The sequence below is a fragment of the Nicotiana attenuata genome, unplaced genomic scaffold (genome assembly GCF_001879085.1).
Source record: "Nicotiana attenuata strain UT unplaced genomic scaffold, NIATTr2, whole genome shotgun sequence".
NCBI lineage: Eukaryota > Viridiplantae > Streptophyta > Magnoliopsida > Solanales > Solanaceae > Nicotiana > Nicotiana attenuata.
In genome coordinates this window covers 160,667-178,346 of record NW_017672254.1, presented here as the reverse complement: position 1 = coordinate 178,346, position 17,680 = coordinate 160,667, and the positions used below count along the sequence as shown (strand labels likewise).

At 37.1% G+C, this 17,680-nt stretch overlaps 2 protein-coding genes across 5 annotated transcripts; both read right to left on the bottom strand.

Moving 5' to 3' along the window:
- Window positions 1-461: 461 nt before the first annotated feature.
- LOC109212479 (chaperonin CPN60-like 2, mitochondrial) lies at window positions 462-7,502 on the bottom strand. Its single transcript, XM_019376127.1, has 18 exons — window positions 7,258-7,502; window positions 7,147-7,168; window positions 6,816-6,947; window positions 6,063-6,222; window positions 5,642-5,817; window positions 4,842-4,937; window positions 4,646-4,750; window positions 4,204-4,290; window positions 3,624-3,713; window positions 3,219-3,299; window positions 3,076-3,144; window positions 2,917-2,994; window positions 2,467-2,562; window positions 2,284-2,383; window positions 2,112-2,215; window positions 1,911-2,016; window positions 985-1,063; window positions 462-908 (listed from the first exon to the last, which is right to left on the bottom strand). Exons 1-18 carry the CDS (start codon window positions 7,293-7,295, stop codon window positions 806-808), a joined length of 1,722 nt encoding a protein of 573 aa, XP_019231672.1. The 5' UTR covers window positions 7,296-7,502; the 3' UTR covers window positions 462-805.
- Window positions 7,503-8,377: 875 nt separating this feature from the next.
- On the bottom strand, window positions 8,378-16,284 carry LOC109212481 (DUF724 domain-containing protein 6-like). Of its 4 annotated transcripts, none has more exons than XM_019376128.1 (8): window positions 16,108-16,284; window positions 12,124-12,189; window positions 11,503-11,694; window positions 10,305-10,410; window positions 10,126-10,226; window positions 9,782-9,842; window positions 9,608-9,715; window positions 8,378-9,185 (listed from the first exon to the last, which is right to left on the bottom strand). In XM_019376128.1, the coding sequence occupies exons 1-8, from the start codon at window positions 16,120-16,122 to the stop codon at window positions 8,503-8,505; spliced, it is 1,332 nt and encodes a 443-aa protein (XP_019231673.1). In that variant the 5' UTR covers window positions 16,123-16,284; the 3' UTR covers window positions 8,378-8,502. The 4 variants fall into 4 exon arrangements, with proteins under 4 accessions (XP_019231673.1, XP_019231675.1, XP_019231674.1 ...); XM_019376130.1 differs by having other exon boundaries at window positions 11,581-11,694; XM_019376129.1 differs by lacking the exon at window positions 12,124-12,189.
- Window positions 16,285-17,680: the final 1,396 nt, after the last annotated feature.

Sequence of the window (17,680 nt, the reverse complement as noted above, 5' to 3'; positions counted from 1 at the left end):
GTTTGAGTAGTCACGCGATTCTACTGGGGATTTGTGCGGCAAGGTATTGATCGATCACAACCAGCTAATCAACACATAACATACACCACAAAAACCATTCCAATGTATTATTCAGAAATTGACTCAACGGCCAACGCAAATAAATAGCAGCAGCAACTTATTTTCTGTCTTGGCCTGGCTAATAAACTAATGTCAATGTCCAAGTAACCATACTCATGTCCTGTTAAGAGGAATCCAAAGTATTCACATTTTGTTGTTGGCACTTAATATGGTCAACAACATGTTCGATCCAAGCAATGGAAGTGGACATACGTTCTGCACTTTCTCAATGATCTTGTGATCTCGAGCTTTTGTGCAAATTGCTTCAGTTCTAAGTTTAGCTCATTTGGGGTAAACATGTCGAACAAACTCTACTTTGCACCTTCTTGGTATTGACATTATACATAATTACCAATACCATATAAAAAAATAGAAAGAGGTCAATGTGACCTGGAGCTATCTGTAATACCATACAACTTTCAGATACACAGTTGGATATTAACAGTCTCTGTCTTAAATATTTGCGGTCATTCACATAACTCCCTAATTAGTTTCTAAGAAACCATTTAAGATACAAAAAAGACAAACTTGTATGAAGGGACCATGTGCGGCATGTCAGCATAACCATTACCAGGCACCAAAATGAATTTCTTGCATTACATCAATGAATAAATGTGGCCCTCAGACTCGAGAGTAACCTACCTTAAGATTGCTCCCTCACAGCTATAACACACAATCATCAAAAGTTTCATCTGTGTTTCCTATATCAATACATATCACCCATGTTTGGCATGCGGTTTGCAAGTGGGTTTTTCTCTCCTTGACGGTCCACAATGGCAGCCTCAGTTGTTGTCAATAGCAAAGACACGCTGCAGTATATATCCAGTTTCTGTTAATAGAATTGAAAGATTTCACTAGTGTTTTACTGGGACATGTGATCCTTACCTGGCAGCATCCACTAATGCTGTTCTAACTACTTTCAGGGGATCAATAATTCCAGCCTTGACCATGTGTCTATACGTACCTGCTTATGCAAAAGAGCAGTGTCTTAAGTGTAATGGACAACCAAAGTATTCTACGCCCATTCACTTGTTTGACTCGTTACTGAAAAAGTAAACAAGAACTACTAGATCGTTTGACCCGTTCACCTAAACTTTGTTTATTATGTTACAACTTTGACTAACATACAATAAAATAATTCTCACAACCATATATAGAGCAAAGTATAAGTTTAGTAACAATGAGTAGATGACACTGACAGATTACTTTAAAATGCTAAACTCTATGCAGAAGACATTGTCGGGAACAAGGAACTATAGGCATGGAAAACTAATTTTTTATAACAGTACTGTTCCCCAAGAATCAAAACAATGTAATCTTCCCATGTAGTATAGAGTTTATGGCAAGTTCCCTGCAATTAGTAAAATAGCACTTCCCATGTCCCATTTAGATGGCACAAGTACAATTTTCCAAACAACTACTATGTTTTATACTTTTATTGACAACTTCTCTAAAAAGTTCTTAAATATTTTAATATATATGAAACTCCAATTTATAAATTTCTAAATATATAATAATGATCTCCAAAATTCATTCGTCTGATGCTGAAAATCACTCAAAGAATGAATGGTTTGACTGTTGCACTCCGAACTGAGTCATCCACTCTGAGAGAGGGTGGATTCTTTTACTTGATGTGTCTTGAAGATTACTAATTTCCCAAAAAAAAAGAAGACTACCATTAGGTAAAACAAATAAATTGTGTTCTCATATATAATGAACCGAACAAATTCACTTTACAAATATTAGGCAACATTTTCACAATGTGATCAGAGTATCAGACATAACAAGTTCGTGAGATGCGAGGCACAAACCTTTAGCTGCATCAAATCCTAGATTCAGATCATCTTGTTCTAAGAGCTTGCCTAGAACTAAGGCGCCATCTACACCAGCATTTGAAGCTATTGTAAAGGTAGGTGCCTGTGAAGTGGCAAAGAATTCCGATGTCAGTACAGCAAGTAACCACTTGAACAGAAACTAGTACAAAAAGAAATTAAAATCTAGGAGAAATGAACCTTGAGAGCATTCTCAATGATCTCAACTCCCTTCTTTTGGCCATCATTTGCAGTCTGAAGGTCTTTAAGACATTTGGTTGCGTATAGGAGAGCAACACCACCACCTAAGGAAAGAGCATTACTTTGTCAGGTCAACAGAAGAAGAGACAGTTTATTCAATAAAATAACATACCTGGAACAATGCCCTCTTCCACAGCAGCCCTTGTTGCATTTAAGGCATCTGTAACCCTATCTTTCCTTTCCCCAACTTCTGCTTCGCTGGCCCCTCCAACCTGAAACAGTGTGCAGATCAAACTAGAATGCGAAGAGTGTAACTGAATGAAAACGTAGGATGCTCAAATCCTGAGGAATATACCTTAAAAACAGCAACACCACCAGATAGCTTTGACAAACGCTCCTGAGCTTTCTCCTTATCAAACATGGCACTACTCTTTTCCTTGGCTATCCTTAGCTGTTCAAGGATGCACAACTTGTCAGTGTTTAATCTACCCAGGAACATTGACAGTCAATGACATCTAACCAAGCAAATCTATAAAGTCAATGACTCTCTCATCTAACCAAGCAAATCTATAAAGCCAATGGCTCTTTTTTCCAGATATGCCCAGAGGGAATTAGCCTTACACATAATAATTTGGAAATACAACAGAATGAATTAATTCAAAGAGGATAATACAGAATATATGACAGACTACACTCTCCCGGCTGTTCAAAGGTATGACAAAGTAGAGACAAAAGGAAGTGGGTACAACACCCACAGTAATTTCCGCATGACCTAAAAGGAAAGAAGAGGAAAATGCGTCATCACCTGCTCACACCTTTCTTCAATTAGCTTCTTGTCCCCACCTCCATGCAGAACTAAGGTGTCATCAAGGGAAACGGTAACCTGCTCAAAAGTGAAGAGTTGTATACTATGCATGTATGCAAACTTTTCAAATTGATGCAAAATAAAACTGAATAAACAAACCTTTTTGGCAGTACCAAGCATATCAAATTGAACTTTGTTCAGATCCAGACCACGTTCTTCACTAATGACCTGTATAAAACATTAAGCATTTGAAACTATAGAGACAAACCGACAATAATCGGGGCATGAAACTGGTGTCGAACCTCTCCTCCAGTAAGAACTGCAAGATCCTCCAAGTTGGCTCTTCTATTATCCCCAAAACCAGGAGCTTTAATGGCACAGACCTAAAAATAACATGAAAAATAAGATATTCTGGGTATGGACGAGGGAGTAATTGCAAAAAAGACGCGCAGAATAATGATCCTCAAATTTATATGCTGAAACAATATAATCAAAAATGAAAACAAGGCCAAAGCTGACTCTTCTATTATCCCCAAAAGCAGGAGGGTTAATGGCACAGACCTAAAAATAACGTGAAATAAAATATATTCTGGGTAAGTAAGGGGGACTATTTGCAAAAATGAAAAAGATCCGTATGATGAAACAATATAATGAAAAATGAAAACAAGACCACCACAAACATGGCTCGCATAGAGAAAGTTTAATACCTTAACCCCAGCACGATGCTTGTTTAGGATGAGCATAGATAATGCATCACTTTCTACATCTTCAGCAACAATTAACAGAGGCCTCCTTCTCTATGACAGAGACAGGAAAAAATATTATGATGATTAGTTTACATGTACTGCAAAAGAACAATTTCTTTACATTTTCAAAGGTATCCACTGGTGCAGCTATAGTATTCAACATATGTAACTTGCACCGACATATTTTATCGCAACAAAGTAATGTGGCACTTGTGACCATGCAACATAGTTGGCAGGCTCCCTTCCAAGATGGTTAATTAAGCTCTTTTTCAGATTTTGCCTAATTTACTTTTTCTCCTTATCATAATGAATAACACTTTTTCTAGATAAATATTCTGAATGATATTCATATTTCTTTGCCTTTTTATCACATAAATTTCTTCTTCATTTAGATAAGAAAATGGAAAAGATATGCATCGTACTTTCTGGTGAAGAACATATGTAGAAGTTAGAAGTTACTGATCCAGAAAAAGAAAAAAGAACACACACACACACACACACACAGAGAGAGAGAGAGAGAGAGAGAGAAGATACTGGATACCTTAACAGCAAGCTCCAATATCCGCACAAGCGAGTTCAAGTCTGAGATTTTCTTGTCATGAATAAGGATCACTGGATTTTCCAATTCCTGTTTACATGCAAGTCAAAAATATCATGTCGTGAACTTTATAAATTGACACAAGATGCAGATATAGTTGCATGGCATGACGTATGCATTGGCTGAGACAGCTACTTTCTATGACTTGTAAGTCAGAAACAGAAGAGGAAAATATGCCAATCTCCACCAAGAAATGGAATAATTGGGGGAATATCATTAGAATGTTTTGGTTTTCTGAGGTACTAATGGAAGTTGATAGCATCAGAATCATTGAGTCATTCTTCTATGCTTCAAGCCACTGACCAGACAATTTGGAGAAATCTAATTCTAACCTTCAATGTAGAAATTGGGGAAAAACGACTCAGCTGTAGAAATTATTACATACACATTTTTGAGTCTTTGCATCCGTGACAAAATAAGGAGATATGTAACCACGACCAAGCTTCATGCCTTCCACCACTTCCAACTCATTATCTAAGGTATTTCCGTCCTGTTAATTCAAAATATATGAGGTTTCAGTTTCAAGCTTAAACAATTCTCAATGTATTTCTATCAGAAACACCAATATGAGCATAACTTACAGCAACAGTAATCACCCCTTCCTTCCCAACTTTTTCCATACCTCGAGCTATTAGTTCCCCAATTTCACGTTCACCATTTGCAGAGATAGTAGCCACCTATTGGAAGTAAGATATTGAACTCTCAAAAAGGGGACCATTTAGGGTAAAAAGAACATGTAAGAACTCCACATGCTTCTCTGAGTTAACAGCACTAGCTTTCAATGAGTCTTCTTAAAAAAGTTATAAGGAACATACAAATTTACAGGTGCATCCAGAAACTGGTTTGCTTTACAAGTCATGCAGTTAAATTCCAATCATAGCATCATTCTTGAGCATAACTTGTAAAGATCTGATTCTAGCTCTAATGTAGGGAAAGAAAATAAATGTGTGTTTTCTAGTAAAAGGAAAATGTACAAAAGGGAAAAGGAGAGCAGCAACAAGAAAAATTATGGAAAGAAACCAGAACGGGAAACCATCATTTCATTGTATTTTCAGAAAGATGAATTTTTCCCAGTTGACAAATCAGTTTGGCAAACAAAGAGTCAAAACCACAACTAGAACTGGAAAACTGAAATTGGAAAAGCTATATTGACTTGTAGGAACAGTTGGTGAAGTGGTTTTGCCTGAAACTGAATTATAACTTGTAGAAAGTAAGGATTAATAAGTGTTTCAGATTTAAATCTTATAAGTTTGTCCACAGCCCTATCTAGTTTGGCATCCCCAAGTATATGAGTTTGCGGTGTAGTCTATTGATAGATTGGTTGATGTGTTTGTCCACAGCATGATCCAAGTTGGACATAGAATCTCTATTAGCCCTTCACCTGTGTAATCTCCTCCGGGGTGCTAATCATGACTGCTCTGCTCTTCAAGTCAGCAACAACAGCATCAACGGCCATGTTAATACCGCTACGCAAATCCATCACACTTACACCTGCAGCAACAGCTTTGCAACCTTCTGTGAAAATTGCCTGAGTAAGCACAGTTGCACAGGTGGTACCTGTTGTCACATGGCATCCAATTTAGGAAATTCGTGAAGATACATAAGCTTGGGAAGACCCTACAACCATCGTAATCAAAAAAGCGCACCTCAAAGTATCAAGACTATGATATATACTAAAGATTTCTTTTTAGGATGAAAAGATGATGAACATAAAAGCTCCTTCACCGTGGCAAATGTATCTGATGTAACTTGAAACATTTATTATGATTCACAACTAAGCTAATCCAAAGTAGAGATCTTACCATCTCCAGCAACTGAATTAGTAGCATTAGCAACCTGCTTCACAAGATCAGCACCCACATTCTTTATCTTTTCCTTAAAGCTGATGCTCTTGGCTACAGTGACACCATCCTTTGTGACCTTAGGATTCCCTTGGCTTTTCTCAATGATCACGTTACGACCCTGGATTGTGACAAAAGAAGACGAAGAATAGCCTTAAGTATGATGACAACTCAGGTTATTCTTTTCAATCAAGAGACCTTGTCAAATGCAATATCCTAGATGTTTTAGACATTCTCAATAATTCATTTAAATCTTGGGAGGAAAGTCATTTATAGCATGTAGGACCTTTAAGAAGAAAAGGATGACAAAGATAAGTGAAATCCTAACATCCGCTAGTGCTATAACCTCCGCTACCCAATAATCAAAATTAGTAAACCTTAGCAAACACCATTTTTGCATCTTTTTGGGTAGGTGAATAAAAAACAAAACATTCCAAAAGTTTCCGCACAGTGTGAAAATTGAAACTCAAAAGTCCATCCTTTGCTGTCCAATATGGTTTTTTTCTTCACCAAATACTCCATAAAAATGAAACATACCAAGTAGTATTCATATTAAGTAATAACATGTGAAAATCAGAAGAAAAAAAAAAGAAGCTAAGCTCCATAGTCCGTATCAGTAAAAATGTCAAATTAGTTTCTTTTTTCAGTTAACATTAAGATTTATTTCAAAATTCGACCTAATATAGCATATCAAGTATAAATCTTAATTATTACCTTTGGTCCCATAGTGACTTTTACGGCTTCTGCAAGCTCATTAACCCCTTGTAACATGGCTAACCGTGCCTGGCTACCAAAACTGATATCCTTTGCAACATAATTTCTTCTCGAATTAATCCTACTGGCAACCTTTACCACAAAAAAATTAAAAATAAAATTAGAAAGTAAATAAGTCAGAAATGCAATGTAGCCAATTGACACAATCAATTATTAGACATAAGTTCTGCACTCCAACAAGAAAATTATACCGAGCACTATCAATAATTAAATCAAATGTTGCAATTTCAGTTAGAGAAGGTCGTGGTAAGGTAAAGAGTAGATATTTTACCAATTTTCTGGAAGTTGAAGACCTACAAGAAGCAAAAATATAATTGTGAGGACCCAAAATATAAGTATTTGAAAAAAAAAAAAATTGCGACAAGAATATATATGTATATACCTGATTGATGAAGCAACAGCTGCAGCAGCTCTGAACATTTCCCAATAATTTTAATGTGTAAAAATTAATAAGATAGGAGCAAAAGCAGATTTCGGATTAAGAGGAAATTGGAGAATTGAGAAGAAAGTATGGCAGCTGTTGAGAGTCCCACAACTGATACACAAGTTCTCCACACTCTCACTGTTTCGTGTTTGAATGCTTTCCATAGGGTTTAAGGTTTAACAATTCGTTTTTTTTTTTATTAATTATTTTACTTCTTTTAGTTTTTGCCTCCTCCTTAGTACTAACTACAAACATATTAGTGACTTTGGGTTTGTTCGAGTTTTCAGGATTTGCTTACTATTTTTAAATTATTTCTTTTCAGATAAAGTTTTAAAGTAAGTACTTTGAAAAAGTAACTTTTAAAATTAGAAATAATTTGTATTTGACAAACCTCTCTCAAAAGTAATTTTAAATATAGAATTACTTTCTTTTGAAACACCAAATAAAATTCGGCACGGGAAAAAACTTTCGTAATTGAAAGAATAGTACAACGCATATTCATTATCTTACGAAGACAACAACCTTGAGATCTCAATACGGTTATCGGACTATAGGTTAAAAAAAAAAAAAAAATTGAGATCTTTGAGTTTTTTGCATTCCAATTTTGTTAATCAGATACTACTAGCATTTTTGTTGAGCAGATCAACAAAACTTGAACTTGAGCGGATTTCTTCACTGAGTGAGAAGAATTTTGATGGAATACTTGTTGGTATTGAAGTACCACATCAATATCATATGTTAATATACTACAAACGAGGACAACAATACGTTTTCACATCATCTTTCATTTCAAATTCCTTTCTCAAATTTTGCAGTTCTCGAGATCTTTTCAAAGAGTACCAATAATGTCTGAAGAACATATTAATGCTTTTTTTCTTCATATTTCATTGTAAAACTTCACCAAAACAGAGTTTGTTTTTCTGATGAAGTAAGATGTTATATTGCTGGCATAAAGAAGATGCAGTGAGTACAAATGTGAGATGTTAGCTCCATTACAGCACGTCCTAAACTAAGATCAGGGAGCTAATAAAAAATATAGAGCACAGAAAAATAGGCTGTCAAGCCAGGGTAAGAAAACTAATAAAATCAAGGAAAAGGACAACATTATTTACAGGAGTAAGATTACTCCAGCTAAACAGATTATGTAGACATCTATTCTTAAAAACAGAGTTTGTTCATACTTTAATTTGTACAAACCATTGGTTAGAAGAAGGGTGAAGCCGCTGTCCGTTCAAAGTCAAGTTGAACTTGATGTATTTCATCACGAATGACACTCTCTTCAGATCTCAATACAAAGATCACTTGATCCTTCATCTCTATCCTTTCCTTGGCTGACATAAGTTCTTTCTCCAGATCTTTTACCTTCATAGTGATCTTACTGATCTCTTTTTCAGCTTCTTCACTCTCAAGATTGCAGTCTCTGATTCTGCCCTTTATTTCATCAAACTTGTTTTGGAATTGAATTTGCCTCTCCCTGTTCAACAGATCGTCTAATGGACGTTTAATCTGCATTACATCAAATCCACACTCCTCCAAGTCCTTGAGACATGTCAGAATGTCATTGATGACCATTGAATTTTTAAGATCAGCAATGGTCAACTTTGATATCTTATCACCAAGGAAGGCATACTTTAGCATCTTTTGTAAAGCTAGCTCTTCTCGTTTCACCTCCTCGTGTTCTGCTAAAGGTGAAAAGTGTGGATTTTGTGGAAATTTTGCAAATATTTCCATAGATTCAAGTGAGCTCCAAACAGTTGAACTTTTCTGAAATGGCAGTGCCAGGCTCGGCTTAAGAGTTGCAATGGAACTAAGTGCAGCATCTGGCCCTTCATTAGATTGCTGAGGACTGTTCCAGGCACATGGTTGGACTGCTGTAGGAGAAGCTCCTGCAAATACTGACTGGTTAACCATGCTACTGACAGGGTAAAAGAACAACATGATCTAGACGTAAAATATCCGAAAACTGCATGATATCAGAAATGAAAGGCACAAGCACCTGAGTTGGGCAAAAAGGATAACCTGCAGCCCTTGTTTTTATTAGAAATTGAGGTTTCCTAATTTTAGAAACCCCTCTTTAATATTTAAATTGTATCAAATAATGCAGGAAACCTGGAGTTCACACTAAAGCTCTTGCTACAAAGGAAGTCTGATTAAACTTGCTCAATAAAAATTCAAACAAGCAGGAATAATTTAGCATTACAACGCAATTTCATTGAGAACCATAAAATTCAAAACAAGATGCTTAGCACACAGGTTATCAGGAATCGTCAAGATGAGCCGAAATATTGTGTTAAAAGGCATGCTTTACCTGCAGAAGTACTCATCCCGTGGGTTGAAGTCAATTCAACTTGATTTGTTGCATTCTGTTCGCTAACCGTGTCATGGAGTGTGCTCCCAGATACTTGTTTCTCCACACCTATCATCAAGTAGAACATTTTGCAATGATGCAGTGAGCCAAAATAAAAAGTGCAAAGTCAGTTACCTTCTAGCACTGCCAGTTTTCCATGATCAGACAGATTCTTAGTACTTCCTTTGACGCTATCCTGAATGAGAAAGAACAGAAAACAAACACCATAATCAATCAGAAATGAACAGAAAAGTGACTTTATGGAGAAAAGCAAGGGAACTCAATCGTATGGAATACATACTTCTATCAGATACATATCACCAATTTGGCCCATGCTGTAGGTAAAATATAAGCATCAGCATGCATTATTCTGGTACTAGGTCTAATTTTTTTAATAAGGAAAAAAGAATGCCGATTATAGATTCTAATTACCCTACAGATTTGATGACAGGTGAATAAGCACCATTATAAAATGTTACCTCAACCATCTTTACTTTTGGGTCAATTAGCTCCTCATCCTTATCTTCTTCGTTCAGCTCTCTGTTGATAACATTTTCAACATCTCCTTGTTTACTGCAGTCTGTATCCGCAGTTTAGTTGAGTTCTAGACACTAGCAATGAGTCCCAACTGTGGAATTTAAAATTTAGAGTCACTTACCCCTATCGATAGAATGTGCAGTCCCAGCTGGTGAACAATCTGTACTTTCTTCCATGACATGACCTGATTGATTATCTACCCAACCAACTTTTCCCGGTCTCCGAGTCTGCAAAAGTTAGCACAAAGTACAACAACAGTCAAGCTATAGAGAACTCTTTCTTCCCTTATCTTTTTCCATTATGATAATTTGTTATGCAAATTAACAGATTTCATCTAAACACAGCTGAAAACAGTCATATGTTTGAATAGGTTTATCCGAAAATCAGATAATCTGAATATTCTTTGTTGATGATTTACCAGACGTATTAGAACTCAGCAAAGTTCAGTTTAACGTAGAAGCAAAATTAAATCAAGCTGTGCCCCCAAGGCATTAGTCTAGTGGTAAAAGAGATGTGTGGGTAAGGAGCACGTCACAGGTTTGAACCCACTATCAGAGACAAAAGCCTGGTACTTAAGTGGAGAAGAGTAGAGGGGGCAGGCCCCCGGGCCTAGCTCAAGTGGCAAAGGGTGGTGATTTGTGTCTTAGGTCACAGGTTCAAGCCCCCACACCATGCAAAGCAAAGCTTGGTATTTAAATGGAGAAGGGTAGAGGGGCGGGCCCATTATCCACCGAGTTTCGAAGGCTGCGGTTGGTCCAAAGGATCGGCCCCAGACGGATTTCTCGGTCATCAAAAAAAAAGAGTAGAGGGGGCACGCTCATTATCCATTGCGTTCCGTACCATGCGTCGTTGGCGCTTGCGGGTTTCTTGGTTATTAAAAAAAGATCAAGTCGCAAGATATCAGGAAAAGAGGAAATTAAATTATTAAATTCGGGCCGGTCAAGCAGTAGCAATAATAAATCTCTTTTTCACAGTTGACAAACTGAACAAAAAGATTGACAAACCAATTTGATATCTGACAATTGACCAATTTTTGTATATTTTCGCATGTTACCGAGATTTTTCCGGCGTGTACAGGGGAAAAACTAAGCTCTACCAGTTATTGTTGAACAGTCTTAGAAAGCAATGGAGCACAGCGTATAACATGGAAATCAATTACGATTAGAAGTCCTCCTATCCTTGTTAGGTAAGAAAGAACCACTCTATCAGGTATTGCACACATGTTGTACCTTAAATGAACAATAGATGACTTAAATAAGTCCAAAAACGCTAGAGCAAAGATGCAAATATGCATGAGCTAAGAAGAAGAGGGTAGAGACCAAAGGCCTGGGAAAATGTTGATTATCCGATGCTTCCATAACTTTTCTTATACTTCTTAATTTCTTCACAGGCTTTACCACATCGTCTCTAGATTCAGAAATCTCCAAATTCTTCCTAAGCTTCTTACAATCTGATGTCCCCTTGTTAGTCTGATCCTTCGTAGCAGTTGAAATTCCATTTCGAAGAGCCACCTGATATCATCGGCATAGAAGTAAGTAATTTTGTTACTTAATGATGCAATATCCTGAATTAATAGACTCTAGTCTCTAGCTTTGAATAATAGATGTAGCATCACAACTCCAAGCCCTCGAATCAGCAATAAAGCATCAGAAGTGTAGTGAAATCCAGTGAGAAATATCTTAAGACCTTTCTCAATGGAAAGCATTTCTCAATGGAACAAGGTGAGATATATGACAGATAACATCTCCTAATAGGCAACTGCTCCCAAGGTTTTGACATAATATCATCATTAACACAACAGAAAACCATGCTTAAAAGCAGGTTATATTTAGGCATTCACATGACCAGCTTAGATTGTAACGTAGAAGTAATGAAAACATCACAAATCACATGCTTTACTATTCTACTAGCAAGTGCTATTCTTCCGGTGGCAAAATGACCTGCTCCCCGTGAAGGTGCTCAATTTTGCTTGGTTCTACCTTCTTGCATTTGCAGGCGCCTATAAACTGCCAATCCATTTATAATTGAATTAGTAGCCATTCATTTTTCCCGATTTACACATTTATACTCTCACCGAAATGCTTTGAAATAGCAGGTGAACTATAGGATGTAAATCAATTAGCAACATCGAAGTTACTTATTCATAAAATAGTAATGCCAATTTATTGACTGATATACGGGCATAGAGGTGTGGATCCATTTAACAAATGTTTATACTCAACCCAGAATCCACATTTTCCTTTTTGGCCTTTAGCCCGAGTTTTGGACTTCAGTGGTGCCATACCAAGCTGGACTCAGCACTAACGCATTTACTTCCCTGGTGGCTAAAACTTGAGAACCATGCCGAAGGGCTCAAGAAATGAATTATTACTCCTATTACGAGGTGATGCCATCGGGTTTTCCATTTCTACTACTAACTTTTCCTCAACTATCTTCATTGTTGAGGCAGTGAGGTGAGATGTCCACGCTTAAACAGTTTCAGAAGGCTAGGGTTTTGTTAAAAATGTAAAGAGAATTGGAGTTTTAATTAGGCGTTGGCTGAAAAACTAAAGCAGCTACTAGCAAGTATGTTATGAATGGAAATAACATCTTGGAGGACGTATTGGGAAATTTAGCAAGTTATGTGTGGGACCAGGGTTAGAGAATGTTTTAGAGAATGTTTAAATTGCAGTAGGTTAGTAAAATAAAGGAGACGATTATATTGTGAAGTTCCCTTTCTCTAAGTCTGTCTTCTCCCCCCTTTCTATCTCTGGATTCTCATCCCCTTCTGGTTATGCTTCCTTTCCCCTTTAATTCCGTTAATATGTCTTGCTTCTAGTGTAATTCTATTCAGTAAGTATAATACACAAGTTTGTGTTTGTGTTGAGAAATTGGATTCATTACATTGGCGCTTTCATCGTTCGTACTCCAGTGCCAATGGTGATTTTAGATCGATTCAGCGGGGGTGACCCAGAGGATTGGATTTTTCGGGCTGAACGCTACTTCATCTTTCGTGGCTTCTCTGAGAAGGACTGGTTATTTCTCGCTTACCTCTACCTTCATGGCGATGCATAGGCTTGGTTCGATTGGCTATAGCAGAACAATCAATTTTGGGATTGGAAGCATTTCACATAGAAGTTAACCATGCATTTTCGGAAGGGAGACATTGTAGATCCGGTTTGGCGTCCAGCCGTTATTGCACCGGCTCGTGGGGACTATGTTGGTTATCCTATCTCGACTCCGGCAGAAGCACATGTATCTTCCTTTGCTACTCCGAGCCATAATTCCAACTTGCATAATTTTGCATCTAGAAAATCCGACACACAACAAGTGTTCGACGAAACACTTACAACAGGAAGTCCCAGCATTCATTTTCCTTCCACGGTGAGTTCAATCCCTTATTTACAAGCCCTTGAACTCCATGCTTCTAACGCTCGACTGTCTCATGGAGACAAGTCCGCCATCGACGAAGACAAGGTGTTTGATGAAAGTCCCAAGTCGACCACAACTGTTGTAATCTATATTTCCCCTATGGTTGAAGAAGAACCAGATTTTGAATCCTCGAATAAGCATACAGACTTTGTAGACGCAACAGAGGCTCTCAATTGTGAAGCTAAATCAATGCAGGAAGGTGCAAGTGCCTTTTCTGCTATTCCCTTGGCAGTGGGTCATGGACAGAGTGATCCTATTTTGTTCGAGCTGGAACACTTAATCGAGACGGACAGCAACACAATTCCTGTACCCAATGGTGTTACTCATCCAGAGATGCTAGGTCCAAAACTCAGCAATGGCCAAGTGTTCGACTAAATTTCTCGATGGAATGAAACAGGCTCACTGATTAACTTCAACTTGCTGGCACCAGGACAGCATTTAAGTACGTATTGGATCCTGGTGGTAAACTGGTTTCAACTTTCAATCAATTGTTACTAGTTAAGGATTACGTGACTCGATTCCCATTCGAACACGGAGCGGATCTACTCATTGTGAACCTTGGTGGACCTGCTACTATTCTTGGCGTAAATTTTAAGACCTTGAGTCTAACCGGTCATACCGAGTACATGCAGGCACTACTACTGTTGGCATTTGCTGGCAAGTTTTGCTCATTTGCATTTTCTAACTCTACGACTAAAGTATAGGCTCCCGGACAGAAATGGTATTTACATTCCTACATTTTGCAATTTAATTTGATACTGGCAGTTACATCTCCGGGTTTTCATCCTCATTATAATGCTGAAAAAGATCCTTCATCCGACTTGACGGAATTGGAACCAGGAGCGACGATGTTACCCAGGAGACAAAACCTTCTTGTTTTGTTATTTGCATTGCATGCTGAAATTATGTTGCGATACTATGACAAAGATACTTTAGCGAAGTGCGTGCTTAATGTTATAACAGAAAAAGGCGCCGAAGTTTTAGTAGATGAGGTGCTGAAGTTGTTCGATCAAAAATTTCAAAAGGCCGACGCATGGTTTGCAAGAACTGGTACATGGAATATGAGCTATGAACCTATACTGACAATTAACAAACAGACAATAGTTGAGCTCAATGACTTCCGCGTAGTTATATCAGACTGTCCTCACAAGGTTGCTAACCTTTTCTGGGGTAACACAAGACAAAAGCAGGGGATCTATTTGATGTTGTTATTGCTGCCTTTACTGTTCCTTGCAACTTACATTTGGCACGAATATGCCACAACTTACTAGAGTTCTTAGAGAAACTAAGAGAAGTGATGCCCATAACAGTATTCTGTGGCTTTACCGTGATTTTTGGAATACGTGTCTACAATTGGGTCGACACAGGGCAAATACTCGAGGTTGGTAGTTTTTGTTCTGAATTGTTTATAAACAACAGTCGGGATGGTATATGTGCTAAATATGAATGGTGGTACAAGGCATCAAACGATCATTTTACTAGAATTACAACGGAAGGAATGGGGGTGTACTTGGTGGAAGTCGCTATTGTTGGTAGCGATGATGAAATAATCAACGCCGTGAAAACCTGCGAGCAGGTTTAGAGCAAAAGATTGGAGAAATGGATTCAAGGCTTGACAAACTTAAGGCGGAGTTGAGAAAAGTTGTTGCCCTTGAAATTGTTCTTTACTCAATGGTATCTGAGCATGAAAGTTCTGTCTACCAACTGCATGCGCCTGCCAGGCACCTTTCTAGACTCTACCTTCATGCTTGTAAATATTGGTGTCTAGACAAAAGAGCTACAGTTGCTAAAAATACTGTTCTGGCCTTGTTTTAGTTTCTATTATCCTAAGAGACCATGCTTTCCAGGAGGCTTTGAAGAGATTGTGTCCTGTTGTCAATGGATGGGTGATGGAACAGCGTGTTGCCAGACTAGATGGGGCTAAGTTCCATATGGTTTTTCATGAGTCTGAGATCCCAACTGCTGCTCTATATCTAATAGTTGACTCAAAGGCGTTGCATATTCCAACATTGTGCTTTGCAACATTACTCTCATGGGATCTGTTTGATAGCCGTTTTTCAGACCCATTTCTCATTGAGGAGATGATTATATTGTGAAGTTCCTTTCCCCTTTCTCTGAGTCTGTCTTCTCACCCCTTTCTATCTCTGTATCTCTGGCTTCTCATCCCCTTCTGGTTATGCTTCTTTTCCCCTTTAATTCCGTTAGTATTTCTTGCTTCTAGTGTAATTCCATTCAGTAAGTATAATATACAAGTTTGTGTTTGTGTTGAAAAATTGGGTTCATTACAAAGTACCACTATGTAATTGATCAAATTTCTTTGGGGATTATTACTTAACGAAATTCAAGGAAATGTAGGATTTTCTAGTTGCAGTTGGGTCGTGGAAAAACTATCAACAATCGTCAGCTTTATCACTAATGTTCCATATTCATCCTCGACTTTTCCAAATTCAGAGAAATAAAAAGTAAAAAAAATAAATAAAGTAAAATAAGAGAAAGAAAGAAAAGAAACTAACCTTGAATCGGACCATCCTCAAAAGCTTCACGCATTCGCCGGCAGCAGCGAGAAGAAGGGAGGGCAGAACGGCAAGGGTTTTCTTTCTGTTTCATTGTAGAGCATTTCTGCTTTTTGGTTTTGACAAAGTTGTAGAGAGCGTATAAGTTTTTAGCAAACATCATTCTTCTAAAGTTGAATTATTATATTTTATTTCGTAACCATTTTAGATTACTTCTCCTTGGTCATGGTCATTTCAATTATTAGAGTAAATTCCACTTTACCTCCTTAACCTTTTAGCATAAGAAAACAATACCTCCTTCACTTTTTGAATGGGAAAGGGAACCCCCTTTGACCCAAAAGACAACCAACGAAATGAAAAGATGGTCACCATAATTTACAAAATGATATAACAATCCTTGTTTGGAGAGAAAACTAGTGTCATCACGTCTTAACCAATTTAATTACTTTTTTAGTTAATGTCATGATAATAACCATCAACCTACAAATATGAATAATACAATAGACATGTAATCCGATGTTAATAGATTGGACAAAGGAAAAAGATCAAATATCAAAAGTAACTTACATTAAGTTGTATCTCGCAAGTAACCTTTATTCTTCATTATTCAACAATTATGGCTAATATCAATTTGAGTTAAGCTTGTTTGATGCCAATATCAAAGCATATGAAAAAAACAAAGTCGAATTCTCCTTTTTATGGTGCGCGCAGAGTTATCTGTAGCAAAGTAACTAACGAGAAGATAAATTAAACTAAGACAATATTTAACCCATTACTAGTCTGTGAACATTGTATTTTACTACAATAACTCAAAGCTATACTAGCTACTAGTTGGTGCCACACATCGATTTCGTGAATATTTATGAGATTAAGCAGCACCATGACTTAAATCTATTTTCGTCAACTTTTATTAGTTGGCACAAAAGAATTTGGAACGTTATTGGAGCCAGATGCTCGCATATTAAGGATAACAAGATCCACAAAATAAAATGAAATATACTATATGTATTTGAATCAGTTTAATAACAACCAAATTAAGTAATTAAGTTTCTTAAAGTTGATTTAGTTATCTTAAAAGCTGGTTGAGTTTTCCGGTGATAGTTTTCTCATTATGCTTGTTAATTCTTTAGTTAAAGGGGGCTCTCTTTCTCATTCAAAAGGTGAGGGGGGTATTATTTCCCAACACTAAAAGGTTAAGGGGGTAAGATGGAATTGACTCCAATTATTACGAAGTGTTTTTACTTTTGTACCTCGATATTGAAAGGATCATTATAATTTGGAAATTATAATAAATAATAAGAAATTTGGAAAAGAGATATTCTAATTTATTATCTAATCGTAAAATAAACTAATTAATAATTTTATTGTTAAAAAGTTATTACATTCATGACATTACCAATTCACCATACAAGAATATAATTAGAACATCCTAAATTTCATACTCAAATCGTTCTGTCTCTGGCATATTTGGTTAGCTCGAAACATTTTTCGCACACCGTTAAAACAGCTTTCTTCCTCTCATATCCTCAACTTGGTAGTCGAATTTTTCCATATTGTTGTTTTACCAGTGTCC